At 42.4% G+C, this 25332-nt stretch overlaps 3 protein-coding genes across 6 annotated transcripts; 1 reads left to right on the forward strand and 2 right to left on the reverse strand.

Annotated features, from left to right (window-relative positions):
* Positions 1-590: 590 nt before the first annotated feature.
* Positions 591-13689, reverse strand: ildr2 (immunoglobulin-like domain containing receptor 2). Of its 3 annotated transcripts, XM_042083562.1 has the most exons (10): positions 13292-13689; positions 10930-11259; positions 10180-10299; positions 7038-7094; positions 6144-6290; positions 4702-4869; positions 3978-4091; positions 3175-3376; positions 2382-3060; positions 591-1528 (listed from the first exon to the last, which is right to left on the reverse strand). In XM_042083562.1, exons 1-10 carry the CDS (start codon positions 13332-13334, stop codon positions 1493-1495), a joined length of 1896 nt encoding a protein of 631 aa, XP_041939496.1. In that variant the 5' UTR covers positions 13335-13689; the 3' UTR covers positions 591-1492. The 3 variants fall into 3 exon arrangements, with proteins under 3 accessions (XP_041939496.1, XP_041939505.1, XP_041939514.1); XM_042083571.1 differs by lacking the exon at positions 7038-7094; XM_042083580.1 differs by lacking the exon at positions 3978-4091 and having other exon boundaries at positions 13292-13687.
* Positions 13690-13930: 241 nt separating this feature from the next.
* Positions 13931-25250, reverse strand: LOC121700555 (cell surface A33 antigen-like). 2 transcript variants are annotated; one of them, XM_042083617.1, is made up of 8 exons: positions 25123-25250; positions 18844-18925; positions 17638-17804; positions 17256-17472; positions 16022-16186; positions 15785-15901; positions 15328-15454; positions 13931-15134 (listed from the first exon to the last, which is right to left on the reverse strand). In XM_042083617.1, exons 2-8 carry the CDS (start codon positions 18887-18889, stop codon positions 14471-14473), a joined length of 1503 nt encoding a protein of 500 aa, XP_041939551.1. In that variant the 5' UTR covers positions 18890-18925; positions 25123-25250; the 3' UTR covers positions 13931-14470. The 2 variants fall into 2 exon arrangements, with proteins under 2 accessions (XP_041939551.1, XP_041939541.1); XM_042083607.1 differs by lacking the exon at positions 25123-25250 and having other exon boundaries at positions 18844-19390.
* ndufb3 (NADH:ubiquinone oxidoreductase subunit B3) lies at positions 19900-23775 on the forward strand. The gene is made up of 3 exons (XM_042083683.1): positions 19900-20027; positions 22999-23128; positions 23449-23775. The coding sequence occupies exons 2-3, from the start codon at positions 23001-23003 to the stop codon at positions 23597-23599; spliced, it is 279 nt and encodes a 92-aa protein (XP_041939617.1). The 5' UTR covers positions 19900-20027; positions 22999-23000; the 3' UTR covers positions 23600-23775.
* Positions 25251-25332: the final 82 nt, after the last annotated feature.

Genomic DNA, 25332 nt, shown 5'->3' on the forward strand with positions numbered 1-25332 from the left:
AAGGAGGGAGGGCAAGAATCCACAATCTGGCAGAGATGCAGGAGCTCAGAGGCAACTAATGAATACAGATAGACCTCAGCTCTCTTTAACCTACTTGTAGCTCACATTTGATACACATTTTACATGGATTTGTACTGGTGATTTCCCCCTGCCTGGTTGGACCATATCCAAGTCAGTCTTCCCTGCACCTGTGAAGCACAATGTCACTTGTTTCCTGGTATTGTGATTTCATCCTGGACAGGATGGATCTCTCCCCCCTTGGGAAATTAAAAATGTACTAAACTGTACTATTTCCACTTTCAATTGCCCTCATTCTTCAAAATCTGAAAAAATGAACCATTAAAACTCACCATTTGCATCTGTATCTAAACAATGTATACCGGAGATGGTTTTAATATTTAATTAGGTAAACATATTTGTTTAAAAGATAAAAAGATAAAATGGTGGGTCTGTGTGTTTGTACTTGTAGGTGTGTGTTTGCTCATTTATAAGCCTGTTTACACTAATTAGCGATAAGAAACATATACTTTTTTTTATCAGCAACACACATGATTTATCAAGCAGCCACATAAAAAAACACACATACTTCATAAAATAGAGAGCATGTTTATATCAAAAACATCATAATGGCAAACATTATGAAATACAAATACATACAAAAGAATGGCACCTTTTTGAACTGCCAACCCGTGTGGGCCAACTGATTAACTCTGTATCAGTAATACTACACTATAGTGCAAATTTAGAACACTTAAAAGGCAATGGTGTGCACTTACAGTACATAAAAAGAAATAAACTTGTACACTCTTAAAAGAAATGTGTTGTCCCTATCTGGACACAGAGATGTGTTAAAAAAAACAACGCCAGTTGTGTTGTTTTCAACACATTCGTTTTAAGAGTGTAGGTGACACTCAGCTGCTAGAGAAGCGACAGCACAGAACAGCTCCACAGTTAAGTCCACACAATAATGTGCTGTTGTAACACAGCCCATTACGTGACTACTGCTCCCTTGCAGTGTGTAACTGTAAGCTGTAACTGGATGCAGCATGGTCATTGTACAGATTGAAAAAGAAAACAATCACAATCATTAGACTGTTCCTTTTTTCGGGGACATATAAAGGCATGACTTCAAGAAGACAAGGAGATGGTAAGTGGGCTAGGAGGGTTGCACATCTTACCACTCTCTTACACACACACACACGGCACTTAGTCAGGTTAGGTAACATATGTAAAATACATGTGCATATGCACACTTATGTATATTGACACACACACGCACACACACACATAGGTGCGCGAGCGCGTGCACACACGTGCACACACACACACACACACACACACACACAATCCTTGTGTCCTCTGGGTAAGTTATCCAGTTATTTTCCTCTCAGTCAGTCTGATCGCTGGATCTTGGGCAGATTGGCGTATCTGCTGCTTAGTTAGTCTGCTGTGTGTGACTGGCGCTTTGCGCCCGCAAGCTTCTCTGGTGGAGTCATACTATGAGAGAGTCTCTGCTTAGATGAGTGTTCTGTTAAAAAACACCAAATGCCAGACATTAGGGACCCTGTTATCGTGATGGTCAAGCTCGATTAGTCAGGTATGTCAGTGAGTTGTGAGGATCCACGGCAAACATGCAGCTCATGCTCGGTTAGTAAGGTCTGTTAGGTCATGTGTTATGTACATTTAGACAATTATAAAACAATAACACGAACAAAATAAAATACAAATAAAAATGCTAACCAATTATGACCGTGCTAAAAACACAGAAAAATCAAATCAACTTGTATATTCACAATATAATCTTAATAGATAATCTTTTATATTCAATAGATAATTTCTGTTCATACAGTAAATGACTACAGTGGTAAAAAAAACTTTTCAATAAGACACATAGAGTTTGGCAACACACACAGATCAAATTTACAGCATAACTGGTGCAAAAAGTTATGTCCACTTCCTATTTTGGCTTAGAGGCCTCTTATAACCTGACTAATGTTAAGATGCTGGTTATGCGACTCTGAGGTAAGAGCATCAGATATTTCCTATTTCGTCAAACTCTAGCCCAGGGCTGCTTGGAGTTGGTCCTGTTTATTACACAGAGTAACCTGCTATTCCTGAGCACTAAGGACTGACCTCCTGCTTCCTCCTGCTCGCAAATGTGAGGTACTGTAGGCTTACTTTCTGATAAGGCTGCTGAACTGATGCTGAAGATTGAACATCTTGGATGTGTAGCTTTAATACAGAAGGCATTCCTGCATATCTGAAGCTCTGAGTTTTTGCTGGTGTCTTCAGCTCCATAGCAAGGCATCTTTAAAGCTTAGCTTTTACAGTAACTCGAGGCCGCCAATTCGGATGGCCACCTTTTCCTACAGATAACTCACCACTTTCCTGGACTTGTCACGGTCATCACGCCGCTCCTGCAAGGTGTGGGCCATGCTCTGCCCGTTAGCGGGCCGCGTGTACGAGAAAGGCTGCGTACTGGGGTCCACAGTCCGGTAGCGATCAGGCGGTTTGGGTGGACTGAGGGCCCGGTTCCGCTCAAGCACCAGCTCCGTGTACGGAGGCAACGGGTCATCCTCCTCAGGCCTGTTGCTGGGCGAGCGGCTGTAGTAGCAGTCGCTGCTCTTCTTGGAGCTGCCCTTGGAGGGCGTGTCACTGTCGTCCCCCTCCCCCCGCGCCCCCCTCCCGCCCCGGGCCTTGCGCTCCAGCAGCGCGTTCAGGAACGTGTCGTCGTAGGAGTTGCTGCGGGGCCCGCGCCGCTCGCTGTCGGCCGTGTCCCGCCGCTTCCGCGGCGACGGCGGTGGGCTATGACGGCTGTGCCAGCCACCGCTGCCACCGCCGTCATCATCCCGGTAGCGCCTCGGCGAGCCGGCCCGATAGGTCGGATAGTTGTCCCGTGGCCTCAGCTCCAGGTCGTAGTCGCGCTCAAGGTCTCTGGCCTCGCCCCGGCGGCCATGATCCCCGTAGGACCTGGCAAACTCTTCTAGCTCGTCCAGAGAGCCAGTGCGTCCCCTGGTGCCGAAGGCCTTCCTCTGCAAGTGCTCCGAGCGAGGGTTCCACCTGCAGTTGAGGATACAGTTAACGTAGAAACCCAGATAGTGTATAGTGTAATAACAACAACAACATACACACACAACTACATGCATGCACACAAAAACGCACACCCAAACACACCTGCCATCATGGTGCTCCTCTGAGTGGTTGCTGGGGTAGCGTGTGGACCGGTGTCCATGGGAGGTGGAACCCGTCCGGACACGCGGCTCATCATCAAAGTCACTGATTGGTGGAAGAGCTTTCCTCTGCACCTGCCGATAGGTCTGCCGGAAATCTGTATCGCCCTCGTGCAGAGAGCTTAATTCTGATACACTTCCAGCAGCTGAAATGTAATGTGCAATTTAGGACCGTGAATTCCACAGTTATGATGACACTGTTCTCTCTTTATATTCCAGTGACTCAAAATGACTCAACACGCTATGTTACTCTTGAGTGATGCAACAGTCAAACCAAAGATCCTTGATTACTAGCTTTAACCCTCTCTGGTCAAACTGCCTGACTCTACAAGACTTAGGAAGTAAACATTCCGTCCTAAAAGTCACTGTAGTGGACTACTGATATCAAGGTCATGAACACTTGAAAATGTTCAGTACTTGTCTGTGGACGGGTACAGTGACATTCACTTGACAGACATGACACACGTAACAAAATGCATGCAAATCTATAGACAAAGGCTAGAGAGTATGAGAGTGGAGAAAGTGATAGTGAAAGGGTGGCATGGGCCATAAATGCAAACGTTTCACCTGACCTTTGATCTACAAACAACCCCCCCCACACACACACACACAGCTACTGCTACCACTCACACAGACTCGTGCACAAGCAAATCCACTCTCTTTATCTCTCTCTCTCTCTCTCTCTCTCTCACACACACACAAGGTCACATGATTGCAAAGAATTAGGCTAACTCCACACAGGCTTACATTTATGGTTTGTCATCGGGGTGGGCTGGAACTGTGCAAGCTCCTTCTCTATGTAGTACACAACCTTCATAGAGTCCTGACCCTGACTTGACTGGAGTCGATAACCACTGCGCACTGTGGACACACACAGAGACTAGATGGACTATAAGTAAATTCTCTTTCTTTCTCTCTTCTCGCCCCCCTCTCTCTCTCTCACACACACACACACACACACACACACACACACACACACACACACACACACACACACACACACACACACACACACACACACACACCTCTGTGTTCGTCATCCACAACCTACTCACTTCACACGGTGGGCTTTTTAGACATTCACACAGTCAGCCACTCCAGATCAAACATCACTTTTATGAGGTCAACTGATTTTCCCTGGCTTTCAGCCCTCTTACAGAAACCACACTAACCAATTGTCACCAGTCTTTTTTCTTAAAATAAAAAACACTGAAATATAAAAGATACTACATCATGTGATTTAAGAAAGAGACTTGAAAAGAGACACATAGTTAGAGGATTAAGATGAACTTGAATGACAATCTACAATGATGTTAGTGAAAATTAGTATTGGACTGAATTTTTGGAGTAAAGGACTGACCAAATGGACTAACCTACAAAGCCTCACTATAGAAGCTTAGCTTGATAAGCAGACTGACTGGGGTAGGAGCCTGATCAGGACCCCACACCACAGGAAAAGAGGCTCACTCACCTCCAGGGCCGCTGTGGTCCACAGACGGGGGGACGGAGGCCATCTTGGGCTCGATTACAGAGAGGGAGGGCTGGGGGACGATGGTGGGGACGCCAGGCAGGTAGTAGGGGGCATACATGGGGATGGGGGTGGGCTGGGTGCTCTTGATCATCTTTCCTGCCTCGTACACTGGAGCGCAGCACATCACATTGTCATCAGTGGTGCACATGTATAATGACACTGACATGGGTGTGTGTGTGTTTGGGAGTTCTGTAATACCTTGCCACCAGTGAGTTGGGGCTATAAAAGTTTATTAAAAGTGAGTTGGGGCTATAAAATACTTATAGTAAAACAAGTAAAACACTTTACTTGGATAGTCCGCCCACAGACTGTAGATACAAATGCTCAGACATTATTATGTTAAGTGCTCCAAATGTAAAGCACTTTGAGCAGCATTCTGTGTATGAAAGGTGCTATACAAATAAAGCTTATTATTATTATCATTAATAATAATAATAATAATAATAATAATAATAATAATAATAATAATATCAACAAACCATCTGTTGACACTATGTGAACTACAGTTTGTGGTTAAGGGTTGGATTTGGTTATATTGATGTTCAGTAATTGTGATTCAGAAATTCAGAATTGTGAAATTCAGTAAGTGGGGGCAGCCGTGGCCTACTGGTTAGCAATTCGGACTTGTAACCGGAGGGTTGCCGGTTCGAACACAATCAGTAGGCATGGCTGAAGTGCCCTTGTGCAAGGCACCTAACCCCTCACTGCTCCCCGAGCAACGCCGTAGCAGGCAGCTCACTGCTCCGGGTTAGTGTGTGCTTCACCTCACTGTGTGCTGAGTGTGTTTCACTAATTCATGGATTGGGATAAATGCAGAGACCAAATTTCCCTCACAGGATCAAGAGTATATATACACTTATACTTAATTGTTCCATAAAAATTGTACATACTAAACTTGAATGGTAAGAGATCATCTCTGCGGGCGGACTATCCCAGTAAAGTGTTACGCCTCCACAGAGGCTTACTCAAAGAAACCACGAGCCCTATTAGTCACACCACTATTTGTGCAGCTCTTCAGCATCTGTCTATATGGCTGTCATTCAGCCATCCGCTATGTGTCATTCTGCATCTGTCTCTCCATTAGTAATGTGTTTAACTACTTTTTGGTGTAGATTAGCTCATTACCTGTATGTAAGTATTGAAATTGATATTGCTTATATTGTATTATAATAACATTAGAACTATAACAGCCTCAGGGTATACCAGGGCTTTACATATATACAAATATAAATATAAGGTACCTGTACACACATGCAGTATATACCAGTTTATTTATCTGTGTACATGTTAATGTGTGTGTACATGAAATATATTTATATGCCTTGTGTGGTGTGTATGTATGTATGTGTCTCTGTGTGTGTGTGTGTGTGTGGGTCACTCACGATGGCGTGGGCAGCAGCAGGTTTCTGGACAGCAGCAGCAGCGCACGTAACAGCAGCAGGAGTGAGGGCAACACTGGCACCAGCAGATGCCCACCAGTAACAGGAAGAGGATGCTGCCCAGCACTACAGCCCCCACAAACAGCCACTCTGGAACAGACACACGCCAGCAGGCGGAGCCCATCATTACAACACCACTCACATGGAATGGAGCTCTGCATTTCTAAACCTACTAAATCAATTAGACTAATAAACACTAAGGTGTTATAGACTACCTACAGATGATCACATTATAAACCATGTTAAGAACTTATAACAACTATTTTGGACAGGTGATATTTATAAATTGTTAAATTATTTTAGTTTGAATTTCAGAAAACACAGGTCTCCGTAGGTCTCTGTATCCAGGTAAAATGTCAACAAAACAATTCTTGTCAGGCACTCAGATATGTCCTCAATAGGCCACTGTATTTCTCTTTTCTGATCTCTTAATCTTGAGCTGATGGGCTGGGGTGTGGATGTTTGCTTCTGATGCTATCTCAAAAAGTTGGGCAAACCCACCACCATAATGAGGGACTTCCTGTTATCTAACACACTCCAATCATCCCTTGTGCATTTGATATTCTACCGACAAGGGTCTACAATGCAATACATTTAATAAATACCACAAGCTAATCAGCTATTGGCACAGCAAGCGAGTGTCCTGTGTTTGATTGAAAACGTTAGTCTTATGACTCATTAGTGGCTTACTCTATAGAGCTGGAGAGAATGAATCACAGAGGCATAGTGAGAAGAGAGCCAGTGGAGGGGAAACTGCAGCACTCCTAGCAGGCAGCAGCAGAAGAGAAACTGCTGGAGAGAGCAGGAGAGAGGAAGGGAGAGAGGAAGCCGCCATACCTGGCATTATCTCCATATCAAACTCAGGCAGGATATCGTCCAGCTCACCTGTCCTACCTAGAGAGAAAGGGAGAGCACAGGTGAGCGGCGGCCGACAGGCTGGCAGCGAAGAGATAAAGGGCAGAGGTCAGACTCGGCAAAAAAGGGCGAACAGGAGGAGGAAGTGATGATGCAGAGAAGCTTGTGATAGAGCTTGAGTATCGAGAGTTAGCGAATAAACAGAATGGCAAGAGTTTCCCTAAAAACAGATTCAAAGAGAAATTCTAAGCATTCAAAGAAACGTTACATCATGCATGCATGCAACAAAGAATGTTCTATTTCAGTGTATGGGTGATGTTTTTTTTAGGTGGAACTGAATCAGCATGTGTAAGTGTTGTGAATATGATCAGAACCTACGCTTGGAATGACTTCTCTGACAGTAAGGGCAAGTGTTAGGGTTCAGAGAGCAAAGTATCCTCTCACGAGCAGTGAAACTAATTTTATCTGAGAGGGAACTAGAGCAGGAGCACTGATGCTTGTTTGATGTGACACCGTAAACAACACACTTGGACTGTGTGGATGAGGCATGTCTGGCACCACTCATTTTAGTCTCAGGCTTGCGTGAGCGCTTCATTTTACTCATGCTTATATGACATCCATGAAACACCTGTAAGAGACACCACCTATCTTTAGCTCATCTGCTCACCAGAACATGCCCTGCCGAAACACACCAGTCTCAATGTGAGCCAACAGCCACAGTAGGTAAATGAGCTTTTCTTCAGATTTCTTAATTAAAATACTTGTCAGCAACCAGGATAAATCCAAAATGAGGTCCATGGCATTTCACACTTTGCTATTATTTTTCCCAGGTTTGGTGGCAGCAGGTAGGAAGTTGTTTGTTCCTGGGAACTTTTGCAGTAGGGTTATATTTAGCCCCAACAGCAGATCCGGTTCTACAGATGGTTGTGGGGCCCAGAGAGGCTTGCCATGGGGACAGGCATAGGAGCGTGGGGGGGGGGGGGAGGGGGGGCAGGGTGGAAAGGGTACAGTTTGAGCACACAAAAGGGGGGCAGACATGGAGGAATTATGGGTCTAATTAAGCACTCCCCCACTCATTAGTTTTCAGGCAAATGGGGGTTATGGGAGCGTCATCTCCACGGCAACAGTGCCGGCTTTGTTAGGAAGCTATGGGTGTCCTACCTGACTGTCCAATCAACACTGGACAGACAGAGATCCTTCCTTCAATCCCCTCCCACTACGACTGGATCAGGACTTTGCATGAAAGGGTCACTCCCCAGAGAGACACATATTCTCACATAGCTAATGACAACAGAGAATTGTCACAGTTTAAACTGACCTCAATGTTGCTAATGTTCCCAAAAACAGGCAGCTAAAAAACACTCCCACAGAGCCAGGAGAGAACACAGTCATCCTCCCACCTCATCTGAGTGTTATCAAAACCCTTACACTAACAACATTAGTCAAAGTGGAAGAGCTAGCAGCCCAAATCTAGCTGGTCTTATCTCCTGATGACATGCACCCATAGATAGCAACATATTCCTCCCCAAAAAACACCTGGCTTACTGCTGAATGTGCCATAGATACTGCAACAGCAATGCGTCACCTTGATATAATACATACACAGTTGTAAGTATCTGCCATCTCCATGGTGCCATGACTGTTTGTGAGTTTAAAAGCAGCTTACTCACTTCAACCGCACATGATGCCCCCCTCCTCACCTCCCCCTGTTCCCCCACCCACCACCTCTCCCCCTGACTGCTGTAGGACACAGGCTGGTTAGCTGTCATTGCAGATTTAAGCTCTAGTCATGTCACTGCTGAATAAGCTGGCGTGAGGGAGAGAAATAGCCACATGCTCAACCTCTCAGTCATCAGCAGCGAAACTGGAGAGTCTCAGAAAACACTGAACCTGAAGCCCAGAGGTAGACATAGACCGAGAGCGAGAGAGAGAGAGCGAGAGAGAGAGAGAGAGAGAGAGAGAGAGAGGGAGAGGTCACACGGAACAGCAGGGGGAGAAGTAAGGGAGGGGGAAGAGTAGATAAGGCAGAAAGAAAAAGAAAGAACCAAGCGCTAAAAGGAGAGGCCGATGACTAAAGGCATTCTAAAGGGAGGTTTCAGTCATCTGATTGTACTGTAACAGCTGAATCAACCTGTTGCTCATTCAGACAAAGAAGTCACTGATCATCCCAACCCTTTCCTAAGTCAATTATGACTTGATTACTCAAGCCAGGAAAAGCTTGTTACATTTGTCAAGAGTTTACAATAATTCCCTCAAGATCCTGTCCCAAAGTCTGTCCTTCTTTGTCTCCCTCCTGCCCCTCTGTCCACCTCATCTTTTTTAGACTCCACAACAGAAGTCTTTTGGCCTCGCAGGAGCCCTCGGTTTCCATGGAAATGGCTTAAGAAGTGGCTTACATTGCTCGAGTCAATAACTACGAGCTATTTTTCTTTTGTCTGGCGAGGAGGGTCCTTGGAATTCTGTCTGTGCGGCCATAGCAGTGAAGCCAGGCTACATGTGGCTCTCCTGGGCTATACAAACATACCTTCCCCTGCCTCTGATATGGGGCGGCTTCACTAAGCTACACTGGCTTTAGCGGGAGCGCAGAACAATAGAGGCTCTCTTTGAGGAGCGGAGCCCTGCCGAGAGGCATGCGCCATTCAGCAGTCGTCATGGCAGCTCTTGTAAGGGCCCTTCGGAACGCAGACACTGGTGCCGATGAGGGCTCCGCAGTTGGTACTCCAACGGCCACAACGACAAAAAAAAAAAAACAACAACAAAAACATTCCAAACAGACAGGAGTGTGCATGCGCATACATACACACACACACACACACACACACATACACAAACATGCAGCATTTTGTCCTCATTTAAGACCAACAAACAACGCCTTCAGTGTGTTAGGGGGTAGCCGCCGTGTGCCATGATCCAGATCCTGCCCATCATTGAACAGAACAGGAGTTGCAGGAGGAAGGAAGAAGAAGAGGGAGGATGCAAGGAATGTGGGCTATCTAGATAGCAGGATCAGAGGAAATGGCCTGCGGGGTCAGTCTACCGTTAAGCACTGCAAGCAAACACTCCCTCAGACCAGCCGACGGAGTTTCCTGTCCGAAATAATGACTCACTTCCTCAGGCGACTCACCCATTACAAGGAGCTCCACATACGCTTCGTTCTGGCCCACTACATCGTCGGCGATGACCACCTTGCAGTAGTACACGCCGCTGTCTCCCCATTGCAGCTCTCCGATGCGCAAGTCCGCCTCTGCCAGGGTAAGGTAAACAAAGGCCAAAGGTCATTCAGATATGAATCAATGAAACAGCTCCACACACAAAGACAGTAATAAATAACGCTGGTTATTCCACAACCTTTTCCACTGTGTTAGACAAAGAAAGACCTAGGGGTTGGCGGGAGAGATAGGAGAAGAAGGACGAGAGTGTTTACTTGTGATAAGGGCAGTAATACTGGGTCTGGGTGAGTGAGGTGGTGTCGTGGGGGTATCTGTTTAGAGTGTTGCTTGCTCCTTTGTGCCGCAGAGAGAATACAGACCTATTTAGGGGAACAGGAAAAGCCAAGCACAATCGGCTATGTTTCCTGCTGGGGGGAGTGAGCATGTACACTCACTGCCCCAGTCTTTGCTGGAAAGGGATATTTCTCCCTTGTTCACACAATGCAGCTGTATGTGCTTATAATCTTTCTCCAAAGGAACAAGAATACGTAAAAAAGGTCCCACTGGATCATATCCCAAACAACAGGAACTGAGGTCACTGCTTAGAATAAGCACTCATTTCATCTGCCTATGCATATTTATTTATGTGTGTGTGTTTTAATGTTCACAAGCAATTTTGAAAGCAGCTAAATTAGTTGGTACACAAGTGAATAAAGAGCCATTACGGTTGATGATGGAGATGTCTCTTCCCTTGTACTGTGGCGACAGCGTCTGGGAGGCCCCCTGTCCGGAGGCCACGATGTGGACGGTGCGGGTGCTGTCTGCACACTCCAAATGGGACTTGGAGCCCAGCTCGGAGGCGCGGACCCCCAGGGACTCGGGAAAGGAGAAGGAGTCGCGCGTGCGGTCTGTGCAGTAGGACTTGTACCACCACTGCACCACGGCCTTCTGGGTGGAGGGCGTGGAGTACTGACACGGGAGCACCACCGACTGGAAGAGCGTGGCGAACTTCTTGTTCTCTCGCACCAGCACGTCAACACCATTACAGCTCAACGCTGATGTAGGGGGAGAAATAAAGAAAGAGTGGGAGAGAGAGACGTTAGATCAAAGTTCAGACACATAATGCATTAAATCATACTGCCCTTCATTTGATCATAACAGACATGAGACAATATAATCAGTATACAAAGGATGATAGATTACTGATCCATAAACTTGAAAAGAAATAGTGTTGGAACTGAGGACTTTTAAAACCATAGAGGGTCCCCTCACTCTGAAAGAATCAGATCTAGTTACAGGCTTGTGTTTTCATATTTATCACCCCGTCAAACTGTGCCTCCTTTCTTCCTGTCAAAGAGGAGGCCTTGTCAACAAGTACTCGTTATCTTCAAAAGATCAGAGAGAGGAGAGTGTGTCTGAGAGAGAGAGAGAGAAATGAGTGATAAAAACACCAACGCCCAAAAACATCTGGCCCAAGTAATCCGGGGTGCTTTTCTAAGACTTGTGTGTGGGAGAAAGCGGAGCAGTGAGCTGGACAAAATGAGGAGTGCACTGGCCTGATCTCCTCTCCTGAGAGGTTACATTCCACTGTGTGTGGGGGGTGCAGAGAGGTATGAGGCAGTTGGGTGTGGGGGTAAAAAAGTCAGACAAAGATGGAAAGAGAGAGAGAGAAGTAATAGATGTGGTGCAGTGCTTGTCATCATCCCTCAAACGGCCCATCTGATTGGAGTTGAGGAAGCAAAGCCTAAACCTTCCCAGAGGAGAGGAAGTGTGTGACGCATGTTCACTACAGATACTCAACAAGGGCGTTTGTGCTGAAATTCAGCCATCAGTCATTTCTCAGAGGTAGTCCAGATCTGGAATGCTGCAAGGTTTATCTAGTGCATTGGCTATTGAGAAAGGAGATGATTCTAAATGGGAGACAGAACAGGTTGGCAAGACGGTAGAGTTCAGTACTACATTTTCACTTGCAGGGTTGTCCAGTCCTTCCCTTTGTCCTTTTGTTCCCTGTTCTGACTCATTGTTTGGCATTAGGGAGACCCCCCTCCTTTTCCCACCCCTCCAAAGGATCCTGTGCAGGAGGGGTAGTTGAGGGGGGAGACAAAACTCCTAGCCAATGAGATAAACTCACTGGCCTAGTCAGGCATGAACACCCATTTGCCCGTTAGAGATTTAAACCAAGCCATTTCAAATATGCCAGTCTAGCTCACAGCAATAATACAAGTCTCTCACCTCTTCCAAGTGAGGTAGAAACCCTCCAGCTGTTGCTATCTAAGCTTCCTTCATAACAATGTAAATGGGTACCTCTGTGTTCAAATAAGCAATACTTAGATTGTTTTACCTTTAGAGTTTATATTAACACTTTCAGAACGTTCATCTCCAAAAGAGCTTTACATCTTCCATTTCAACCTAATGGAAATTTTCATAGCAAACAGTAACCTCTAGTAATCTGATAGGCCTCTGTAGAAATGCAACATTCAAGATCAAGAATGTATCGAAAGCTGGAATGAAAAGCAGCATTCCAACAGTTAAGCTGGGCGACTGTGTTCCTTAATTAAAGATTGGTGGAAGACCAGTCAACACTCATCATATAGGCCAAATAATTCCTCAGTTCTCAAATTCAAACTCAATTCATAGTCAAAACTCTAGTAGGCTACCGACTCGAAAAATTAAACTTAACGGGAGATAACGGTAGGCCCCCTATTGGAAATAGGTTATCCTAGGCTAGGCTACTTTTAAATTAATTCGTCCTTGAGTAAGAGGCAAACGGCAAAGGCTATGAAGATATGACCCCACTTACAACTTTATTAGGCTATATCAACCAGCATAAACAAAAAAAAAAACGCAATGGCCTACGTTTAGCCTATTCTGTGCTGCTTGTTTTTGCTGGTCAACAGAAAAAATACAGAACCTTTAGCCTGCGGTCGATATTAAACATGACAATTAAAAATAAATTCTCTACATCCATTAAATCACTGGTTACAAGAACTTCAAGACAAAGATATTTTGACGACAACTGGAATCAACCTGTTGCGCGACCTGCTCGATTTAAGGATTTTGAATCGACACCGAAAATGACAAACTTACCAAAGAAAAACATTAAAAGTATCCAACTCAACGTCAAGGCCATTTCCGAATAATAAAACGGACATTTATAGAAGTTCAGTCCATCTCATTCTCAAACCGCGTTCCACCTCATTCTCAGGCTCTGTGCAGGAATAAGCAAGACGCAGTCAATCCAGGACTAAGGACTATACCACTTCAAAAACAGGGGCGCTATATGGCTTCAGCAAGGACCGTGTGGGTAAAATATCCTACCCACCTCACCATTTAAAGACAACAATTGCAGGCCTACAGGGCAGTGTTATAGATGTGGTGATTTCAATGGGCAATCCACACCTGCACCTAACATACAATGTAGCCTATATAAGTGTAGCCTGCTAAACTATGAAAACGACCCCCTACTTGTGATAGAACAGTCTTGAATTTACAGAGTGCAAGATTTTCATAATCAGGTATTATAGGCCTAACATAATTGCACAAGGAAACAAAATACACCGCCATCTCCTGAGAAGGTTTGATAAACGTCTACAAGTTTAAAATCTTGGAATCCCATTCTCATTCCAGATGAAGATTATACATTGTTTTGAAAGGCTGGCTCCTAGCCTGGGCCTAGGTGAACCCTGTACATTTTGCTGAATATCTCATGAATATTTTTCTATTTCATCAGCAAACATCAAGATTTTATTAAAATGTTATCAAAGTTACAAAAGAAAAACAAACAAAACAATCATTTTATATGTAGATCTATAATAAATGCTACTCAATTTCTAAAATGATTTGCACACATGACTTAAGTAAAACATAATCATGGATTAAGTAGACCATCTCTATGGAGTCACACAAGCATGATACACTTTTACTTACACAATTCCTGAAGTTAAAATGAACATTAATTTGATGTTAATCCACAAATAATAACTGCACTTACATGACCAACAGTTGCCAATGGTAAGAAAGCTACTGCAATAGTAAATAAAAAACACAAAAACTTCTAAATTGCCTAATCCTTGTAAGCATAAAATAAAAGACAATTTGAAGCACAAGCTTGACATGTAGCCTATGATAGTCTCAGTCAATTTAGTCAGTTGATGATTTTCATAAAGGGGCCATAATCCATAAGACGGTCATCCTACCGACCATTTCTGTGATCATCATGACAATCAACTGACCATCCAGGTATTAACGACAATCCTCATAACTATCTCAATTGTGCTCATAGTTATGCCGATCATCATATCGAGTGCGATTGTCCTCGTAACGATCCCCCTGGCGGCCACTGCGATCGTCATAATGATCTCGTCTGCCCTCGTAGCGATCAAGTCGATCACTGGAACGACTGCGACCATCATCATAGCGGTCAAGACGATCACTTGAGCGACTGCGAGTGTCGTCATTGCGATCAAGTCGATCACTGGACCGACTGCGACCATCATCATAGTGATCAAGTCGATCACTGGACCGACTGCGACCATCATTATAGCGATCAAGTCGATCACTGGACCGACTGCGACCATCATCATAGCGATCAAGTCGATCACTGGACCGACTGCGACCATCATCACAGCGGTCAAGACGATCACTTGAGCGACTGCGAGTGTCGTCATAGCGATCTAGTCGATCACTGGAGCGACTGCGACTGTCCTCTTGGCGATCAAGTCGATCACGAGAGCGGCTGTGACTGCCCTCAGAGCGATCATCATAGCGATTACCGCCTTGACGACCATCAGTGTCAAAGCGATCACTGCGATCCTCCAGTAGATAACCGGTGCGTTGTTTGATGGTGTCCTCTCTGGACTCTTCATACCGAATCCCATCACTCTCATTTTCAGTCTCCAAAGGTGGTTTATCATGGAACTCAACTGCATCTCTACAGGGTTTAGAAAACAATTATTTGTTAATAATTATTATAAAGTTATGCTTATAAAGTTATTATATAAGTTGTGCTGAGTCAACACTGACACACACACACACACACACACACACACACACCCAAACACACACACACACACACAAACACACACGCAAAATACACAAACAAACATATGTTGTCAGAAGCACACCCCATTTCATGATCTGGTGCGTTCTTCTTTTTCCTACAGCAGCAGCAATACACAACAATGAGGAGGACCAGTAGTCCAGCAGCACAACCACCGATGATACCTGCTGTGGAACCGATGTTCATGGAAGCTGCAGAGAGAAAGAATGTAATAAATGGACAATAAAACATGGCAATTGGTTGCAAAAGGCTATATCCTTTGCAGAAGTACAGATGTCCTCTATCCAGCTCCTGTACTGAAAACCGATCTATCCCAGCTCAAACCCTAAACTCCCTAAAATTTCTCCTCAAGAGAGAGTTCAGTCAAAGAAAGATGCAAAACACCATGAGTGATGGGGCTACAGCAGGATCATAGAAGTTTGATCAATTGAGATCAGATATCAGATAATACAATAAACGCTTGTACCCCACCTCTCCTCATTGCTATGGTCCTGAAGGATATGGTTAAAAACAACACTCACGTGGCATAACACTGAGTGTCATGTTGTATGACACTGACCGAATCTTATTGGTTGAGGTGCATTTATAATATCCTGATGTTTCCCTTGATACATTGAAGAGAGACAGAACTCCATTGCCTATTGAAAAAAAACATCTTTAAAACATTAACAGTAAAAAAAGAATATAACAGAAAATAATGGTCAACAAAATATATCCAGGGACACACACAAAACACATGTGACCATGCACACACATACTCTCAGTGGTCCTTGGTGGAAAGGGTTGGGGGATATTTCTGGTGTCAAATCTCTCCCACTTGTATGTGGGAGGTGGAGACCCCTCCGCAGACTTGCAGGTTAGGTTAATATTGTGGCCATACTCTGCTGCTCCCTGGACATTACAGACAGGGACAGATGGAGCAACTATGGAGAGAAAACAGGCATTCATTTTAGATAGGTGTTCTGGGCCAACATGTTCTTTTGTCTGCCTCTGTACACAATATTAATTAAACTTGGCAAGACCAACAGTTGGATGGACAATTGAAAGAATTCAGGTGACTGGCTCAGTTCATATGACTGCCACTTTTTTCATAATCAATGGCTGCTGTGCTCACCAACTTTCTCAACATATATTTATTATACATTTGTGCACAATTATAAACTCTATATACTGTAGTATAGTATATAAGTATACTCTTTTGATCCCGTGAGGGAAACTTGGTCCCTGCATTTATCCCAATCCGTGAATTAGTGAAACACACTCAGCACACAGTGAGGTGAAGCACACACTTAATCCTGACGCAGTGAGCTACCTGCTACAGCGGCGCTCGGGGAGCAGTGAAGGGTTAGGTGCCTTGCTCAAGGGCACTTCAGCCATTCCTATGATCGGGGTTCGAACCGGCAACCCTCCGATTACAAGTCCGAAGCGCTAACCAGTAGGCCACGGCTGCCACATATCTATTATATCATGTTCCAAAAAATCTGCCATTTACCTTAACGAGATTTGTGTCAGAATGACTTGGCTATTTAAACTTTTAGGTAAAACTACTCAAATTCTTAATGCTCACATGAATAAGTAGGTCTAGTTTTCATAGCACTAGATCTGCCCTACTTTTGTTTCTGAAATTTCCTGAGTTTCCTGAATGCATTTCCTCATCCTCTCCTTCCTCTGTTTGACACGGAGCACAGAGCTTTCATGTTAGATCACATTTAAAAAGCGTATGGATTTCTTTTTGATTGATATTAGCCATCATTGAGCAAACAAAAGTCCAGAGTTGCTTTCCATTGTGTAGCATGTTCTGAACAGCAACCAGAAAGTATATACTCATTTAAGGGTCACTTGGAGGAGCATGAGACTAAAGATATTTCCACCAGACGTGCAACTATCATTCACTGATCGTTCCACCATAAGTGTAACTGCCATTTAACCATCAGCCCTTTTGAATTTAGAGGTAACAAAAGTCATCATTTAGAACATGTTATAGTGTCTCACCCAGTACCAGCAGTCTGGCTGTGTCTGCTGGCTGGCCATCATTATCCCCAGGGATCTTCACTGCACATTGGAAAACTCTGTTGTCTTGCATGGTGACACGAGAGAAGGACAGTGATGATATTCTAGCAGCTACATCATTTGTCATGGTAACTCTGCCCTCATATTCAGAAGTGATGTCTATCTGGTTACCAGGGTGGTAAAAAGTTCCAATTGTTATCTGTATATGTGCAAGAAAAGCATGGAATGTAAAAGGAATGAAGTCCAACAGATCTTCCTGATTCCCATTAAAAGGGAATCAGTGTAACAAAGAGACAATTCAAGTATTTGGGAGAAAGCTTTGTGATGTGAACATATATGCCATATAACGCTTGTACAGTGTCACCTGTGGCTCTGTTGGGTCATCCGCATCAGCTGTCCAGGAGATTATAACAGTGGGACTGTTTGGTTTTTTGGTCTGGAAGATGCATCTCATGGTGACCGGATCATCCCTAGCAACCTCATACTCTGGCTGCTGAAACTCTACATTAATCCCCAAGATGACTGAGAGAGCTTAACAAAAATAAAGAAGTAACATTAACATTTGACTAACTAAATGATAAAACCATTGCACCTTTGGTGTTAATCTCATGCCCTAGCCTTGTGATGTGCCAAAAAATACATCCCATCTGTATCATGTTGACATGAAAATGGATCATTTTTGAAGAATTGTGTTGCCTACAAGATTTCCCTACGTTGAGGACATCAGTATAAGCCTTTCTGGAAGCCAAGACTCCCTCCATTGTGTGATAATTATATATCACATTCCTGTGAATGTCCATTTTAATTGGAAGTCATTAGGTGCAAAACCGAAGGCAACTGAATTCTAAAATAAAATGATTTTGCAATATTGCAGAAATGACAATGGATTTGTAACACAAGTAGGCTGATCAGGCATACCAAGCAAATCTTAGCATGTGTAGTGTAATGACATCAACGGCTGATATACCTGACCTACACCTATATAACGGGAGTAAACGGGAACACCTGCGACCTTGCAACACTTGAAAGACATTTTGCCAAAAGTGACATGCAATTGCCAGCAGAAAGACGTTGAAAAGTCTTTTGAATACTCTCTGTCTTCATTCTTTCAGATGTTTTTCTTTTCACCAAGGTGATTCATTGCACCAACACATTACACATTTGCATTTTTCAAAGTGCAGGAAGTAAAGTTCACTGCATGAGCAAGCATGACCCCTATTCACAGCAACAGGTTACTGAATAGTATACGATTAGTTTGCATTCAGTTATCACCTTGAGCAAAAAGAGACTTATTTCAAGTTAAGGACACGCTGTGTTTTTTCACTCAATTAAATATTTGCTATTTTATAGCAAAGTCACTCTGTGAAATTAACTTCATAGAGAGCTTCAAGACAAAATATGCTGTTGTAATATCCAAAGAACTGCAACTATTTCTCAAAAGAGAAAATGCTAACTCCATATTAATACAATAGTTGAATATGATATCAGTTAGAAAATGGTCTAACATTAGGGGTGACAACCTAAACTGATTAAAGTTAACTGAATAAATGAAAAAAGTAAAAACTCTTACCTGAGAGTATGTAAAGTCCAAATGTTACCTTTTGCCCAGTACCCATTCTCGTCTGTATTTAATTATGCCAAACAATTTCCACCTAATAAAGCAAAGTTTTTACTTTTTTACTTTTAAAACCAAGACTATCACTGTCTTTCACTGGACTGTGCACTGGCACTAGCCACACCTTGCCAGGTAAGACTTCATGCCAATGATGGTCAAATATGGACTTTGCCCTCCACACTGACACCTCCCTCTCCATCTGTGTATCAGAACAGGAACTGAAAACTGTTATCAGTTCAAAATATGTTTTATTGTAGACTACTGTGTTAATATTAAGAGTTGTAGCCTATGCACTCCCCGTTGCTGCCATGTATGCAAAGACATGCAAGGAACGGACAGGCCTAGATTAAGTAGATTTACTTCTACACACGTTTTATTCTGCTATAATAATAAACATTGTAGGTTGTTTAAAAAAAAAAAAACACATTGGGAAAGGGGATTCATTGTCGGGGTGGGTTTGATGTCCCTGCAACTAGGGCCTACGGTGCTGAAACAAATGTGGATTATATGTAAATTAGGTCTCAGTTAAGTAGCATTGTGATACCTGTGAAACTTCACAGATGGGTGCAGGGCTTTTATGAGAAACACCTGAGCAAATCAAATGTGCTCAAGCAGTGGCCATTTCTCTGGCTTTATTTATTTATTTATTTATTTTTATTAACCCGTTCAGAGAATACTTGTAGTATACAGTAACAGTAGTTGATTTGTCTGATTTTTGAAAGCTGATATTTTCAAAAGGATATCAATAATCTGTTTAAACCTTGCCTGCCAGGTGCCCCAGCTCAGGTGCAGTTACGCCACATGAACATATGGAACAAACAATACTATAGCTTAAACACACAATTAGGCTAACCTGATGGTAGCCTGGTAGATCATCCTATCTAATCAAGATCCCATAGGGCGTGTTCATTCAAAAAGCTGATTATTAATAGCGAAAATTAGGTTGCCCATTAGCCTAGTTTACCCTACTGATTAACTGTGATTTGTGAGTCTTTGTATGTATGCTCTCCAAATCACTAGAGGGCAATAGTGAAGAGGAAGTGACATCTATGCATCACAACCATACCAGTGCGCAGGTGCGCAGTAGGCTACGTATTCGTGTTTGGCTATTCTAAGGTCACCAAGCTCAACAAGAGAAGGTTTGATATATTTTCCTGTATTACAATAATATTTATTTTCAGAACAGCTGTTTTATTGAAATGCACTGTGGTCATTGTTTGCAGCTATTAATGGATGGATGACTATTCTGCCTAATGTCTGCTTGTTAGTGAGGTCAGAATGCTAGCCGGCTAGCCATAGCAGATGATGTTAGCAGAGATACGGTAACTTCACAGCTGGCTAACTTCAAAGACATGCCAGATAGTGTGAGATGGCTAGGTTAAACATAAGTCATGTCAACATTAAATATTTCACTACCATAACATTTTGCCAGTCTACTGTGCCATTCGTCTGTGGTGTGGGTCATTCCATGTCAAATCAGATAGAATCCAGGACTGGTTGCTGCGGCACCTTTTCAGATTTTGCTCAGAGTTTGTTTACATAATGTTTAGCCTAGGTCCCAAAACTAAGACCAGTAAGATATATTTTGTTAAATTCCAACATTTTTACACCCTTGATTTTTTTTTTTTTCCATAATTGTTAATCTCTCAAAAATGTCTTATCTTGGAAACTTGAAACACATGTTCTCAGTATGACTGGACCAGTAACAGTTTGTAGTGCATGCCCTAGAACTAAGTGCAAGTACTGGTGTAGCCTAGAAATCTAGACGCACGTCAGGCTAAAAACTGGTGATATTCAGGATCAAAATACTGATTGATGTCATGTGGATACAAAAAAATAGTTACTTAATCTTGTGCCAATATTTGAGGTCTCTGTAGCAAATGCACGTGAAATATTCGGCCAAGGATAAAATGAGGTGTGATTGCATTTGTCTTGGCAGTTTTTCTAAAAATATTTTTATTTTTTATAATTGTGTTTATTTACTTTTCAGAGATTACATTGGAGTTCCAATATGCATATCAACAGTATATTAGATCTTTACCATCATAATCTCAATTACAGTACAACAAATCAATCACACAATACAATATGGCTTCCACCCACATAGGCTATACCAAAGTCCTTTTAGGCAAATCCCTCCACTTCGGCGGCCATATTTCAACGTTTTTTTGGGCACTCATCGGGCATCCTGTTCGGCAGAAATGCGCGTGCGCAAGGCTTCACGACACCAATCTTGCTCCAGCGGCGAGTTCACAACACATGATTGGCACGATGTCTTCACATCACACCATATGATTGGCTCAATGTATTCACATGTCGACGTTTTGCCGCGGAAGGGGTGTGATATGCGTAGACAACTGCCATATTGGCGTTACAAACTAGCCCCATGCATTTCTATGGAGGAATTTTTGAGTGCTGTGTCTCCTCATTAGAAAGTCTCTGGCTATACATACAGCATTCATCTACACCCATATCCACATACCCTCTAACTACCCCAGTACCCCCCCCAACCACCACCCCCACATACCCACACCTAACATAGACAAAACATCCACATTCACCCTCACACACAGTTGGCAGTTTTGATGGGACTAAAATGGTGTGTGGGGTAGCTAGTGCAAAAATAAATACTAAAAAACATATAAAATACCATTTCCGATTCGTGCAACAAAAATATTGTCCGTGAATTTACGTGTTCATGTACCGAAAATTAACCGAACCGTGACTTCTAAACAGAGGTAAACACCGAACCGTGATTTTTATGTACCATTACACCCCTACTATCTATTTATCCATTGTACAACATTGGCACTTTGTTCACTAAATGTGCATACATTGAGCTACTTCCACATAGATTTTTATGTGCCTTCTAGCTACTCCACATACCATTTTAAATCTTTGATGGGGGGTCACGCTTCTCCAAATCTTGATTCGATTTCATATTCGAATCAAGTCAGGATTCGATTTTCAAACTTTTTTCAATTATATTACTATTAATGCAATTTTTTTTTTTTTTTTTTTTTTTTTACCTTTTTGTCTTATTTCCTTGTTTTGGGGATTTTTATTTTGAAACTGCATATTTTAAAACAAGCCTACAGCGAACAGACCAGACATTAAACATAGACGTGAACATGAAATGACACAAAACTATAATTTCATTTTATAAGTTGAGTAGGCTAAGTTAGTGTTAACTGACGTGAATGAAAGACAAAATAGCATACTTCCATACCGGAGATTTCAGAGTGGCAAGTTCGGTTCATGTTTGTTTTTTTTTTTGTTTTTTTTTTTGTTTTTTTTTTGCAGCTTGAAGTTAGAGGACAGAACCCGCCACAGTTCAACGTGTGTGTGTTTTGTTTTTTGGTCTCTTGGCATGCATGCTGGATGTGACTTTGGGGGTGTGGCTGCATTGTCAATTCTACATTTGATTTCGACGTTCAAGATATAATTTTGATCGATTTTTGACTTAAGACCGAAATCGTGACACCCCTACTTCAAGCCCATTGTATGTGGAAAGCTGAAATATTGACAGATTATTAAAATATTGCATTTAATAGGGGAAAAAAGATTGATGCCAAATATGTACAAAAACAAGTTTATACTACCATGCCATGCAAACTGTTAATCATACTGAGAACATGCTTGTCTTCCATCCTACAGAGTTTGGGCTGGCTATGAATAATGCTTTTCATGATATTAATGCCCAAACATTGCTTCCCAGATTAAAAAAAAAAAAATCGGGCTGTAAAACTGAAGTAATATCAATGGCTGAAAAAAAGAGGAACTAGGATTTAAACAGAAATTACATGGAATGACCCATGTCTCAACAAAGTAGATGTAGGATGACTGCTTAGCTGAGTTGTGCCAGTGTGTTGGAGGTAATGTTAAAGCTAGTCTTATGCTCTGGTGAGCACTTTTTCCAAGATAACTGTACAGTTCTGTTCTGGTATACTGGTCATGCTTAAAAAATAATTCTCGACAACTGTGATTTAGGTGTTACAAAGCATAGGTCTAATATGGAACTGATGTTGTATTGGTTTCTATCCCAGTGAAATGATTCGTTTTGTTTATCCCCTGCACTTTCACATGTTCACATCAAACTTTTTTTGACAGGTATGGGTGGGGATCACGGCCACAGCAAAGTGGCCCTGCCAGACTACAAGATCTGGAAATGGGAGGGAACGCCACTTGCAGACACACAGCAGAGGCTTGCTCGGAGGGGATTGCGGGACCCATGGATGCGGTAGGGAGCCAGACCAGCCTTTGCATAGAACTATTGTCATTATCACAAATGTATTATTGTAAATTTGTTGCTTGTTTTGAATTGACAACTTGGAAGATAGCCCATCATTGGCCAAATAGTGGAGAGAATTGGTAAATGAGTCTCTGAATTAGCTGTGCCTCTCGATGACTATAGACTTAAGAAATTCCCTGACTGCACCTTTAAACTAAACTAAACCAAAAAGTTCAACTATAATTCAACTCTAACTGTGTTGTATTCCCTCTATGGATTATAAGTGGTCTGTGGAAGTGAATGTTTAAATGCTAAAATATGTATTGCAGGAATGAAGCTTGGAGATACACAGGATCATTTGGTGTTCCAGTTACCTTTAAAGATGTCCTTGCCCGTGGGTTCAAGAAAGGATTCCTTGCTTTTGCTGTGTGCCTGGCAGTGGAGTATGCTTTTTTCCCTCCCAAGAAATCAGAGCACTGATTCATGTTTGGAAGTAAAAGCTGGACTTTGGCGGCATCTATCACTGTATGTGATCATAATGGTGTTAACCAAGATGTGTACTTTTTGTCTTTCCCATGAATATTCCTTGGATGTTGTAATTAGATTGTATGGTCATGTTTAACTACATGCATTAATAAAATAATATAAAAATGTCATTTGCAGTTTTTAGTCATCACTTCTAGGTGATTTAATTTCAGTGGCTACAATTGCAATAGCATCCTAAACCTTGTGAGAAGGGTGGTACAAACAGCATCAAGTATATTCGATGCCTTACTGAAAAAAGTTATCCTTGCTTTGTGTTTTCAACAACTGATGAGGTTTTCACCTCAATTTCTAGGCTTACCACTTTCATGTTTTGGGTTGAATCAGGGAGCAACTGTTCAGCATTACTAAGGATGTTGTTGGATGCAGTTTACTGCATTTAAAAAAAAAAAAATCATGGCATAGGACAGTATCAGAAAAGTGAAGGCTACTGAACAAAAATATACGCTAGTTTCACTGAGCATTTTCAATTTCCCATTTTACATGAGTTGAAGTAAAAGATCTAAAGCTTACACAGCAAAGGTTTATTTTTTCACAAATACGGTAAAACCATCATTAGTGAGCACTTCTGTACATTTAGTTCACAGGCAACCACTGTGGTGGAAATCCCTGCTATAAGTATGCTAGTTGCCCACCTCAAAACTTTGAACAAACACTCATTTTTGCTCCAGTCGGTTCAGTTAACCTGGACAGTTTTGTTCGGTTTACCTGGACTGTTTTGTTACCTATGTTGCCTGACTCTGCTCTACCTATCTGGGTCTGACCCTGATATTCTTGTGGACTTACTTTTCAAGACATGCAATGGTGTCATTGAAGTCTAATTTGTATTTGCTCAGCTACACCCAAGTCAGTCATAAGTTCTGCAGAGTACTCCAGTAATGCAACAATTGTATAGGCTAATTTAGATCTTTCATATAGCCTAATATTTTAGATAAAATAGAGAGCTGGTAGTGGCTGGTTGTCATTGTGACTGCTACTGAAGGTCTTAACAACTCGGGTTAAGATGTTAGTCCTTATGATTAAGCAACCCAGATATCAAATAATATCAAATAATTTGATAAAAATGTTGAGGTATACTCTTGTGATACTTGAATTTCCCCTTGGGGATCAATAAAGTATCTATCTATCTATATACTTGAGCAGTCAACTTGGTGAAATTTGCCAGTTCCTTTTACACTAATATTATGTATTCTTCGCAAGCATCATCAGGCATTGGGAATGAAGCAACACACAGTTTATTAGGGAAAACTGCAACAATTCTATTATTTTCACTATAGGCCAAGGCCTATTTTTAACACACTACTCAAAAACATCAGGCTGCGGCTTTCGGGTGAAATTTAAGGATGAACTTAAAATCCACCAGCCTAACCTTTCTAAACTTTTGAATGCGCATGTCCAACAGTTCAATGTTTCAGTAGGCTAGGCTACTTTCTGTACTGGACATTAAATTTCACCCCTACCTTTTTGTGAGTAGCACAAATAGCCTTCAATGTAGAAGTAATGACAGGAAGAGCCGACTCTCAATTTGTTTGTAGGCCTACGAAGTGCAATGGAATTTTTCTCGAAACCTCATCACTTCACTTTATAGCTTATTAGTTGCCTTATGACTTCACTTTACATGAGTTTCCTTTCATGAGAACTCATTTCCCTTGCTGGGGGATTCCTCGGGG

This window comes from Alosa sapidissima, chromosome 2 (genome assembly GCF_018492685.1).
Source record: "Alosa sapidissima isolate fAloSap1 chromosome 2, fAloSap1.pri, whole genome shotgun sequence".
NCBI lineage: Eukaryota > Metazoa > Chordata > Actinopteri > Clupeiformes > Clupeidae > Alosa > Alosa sapidissima.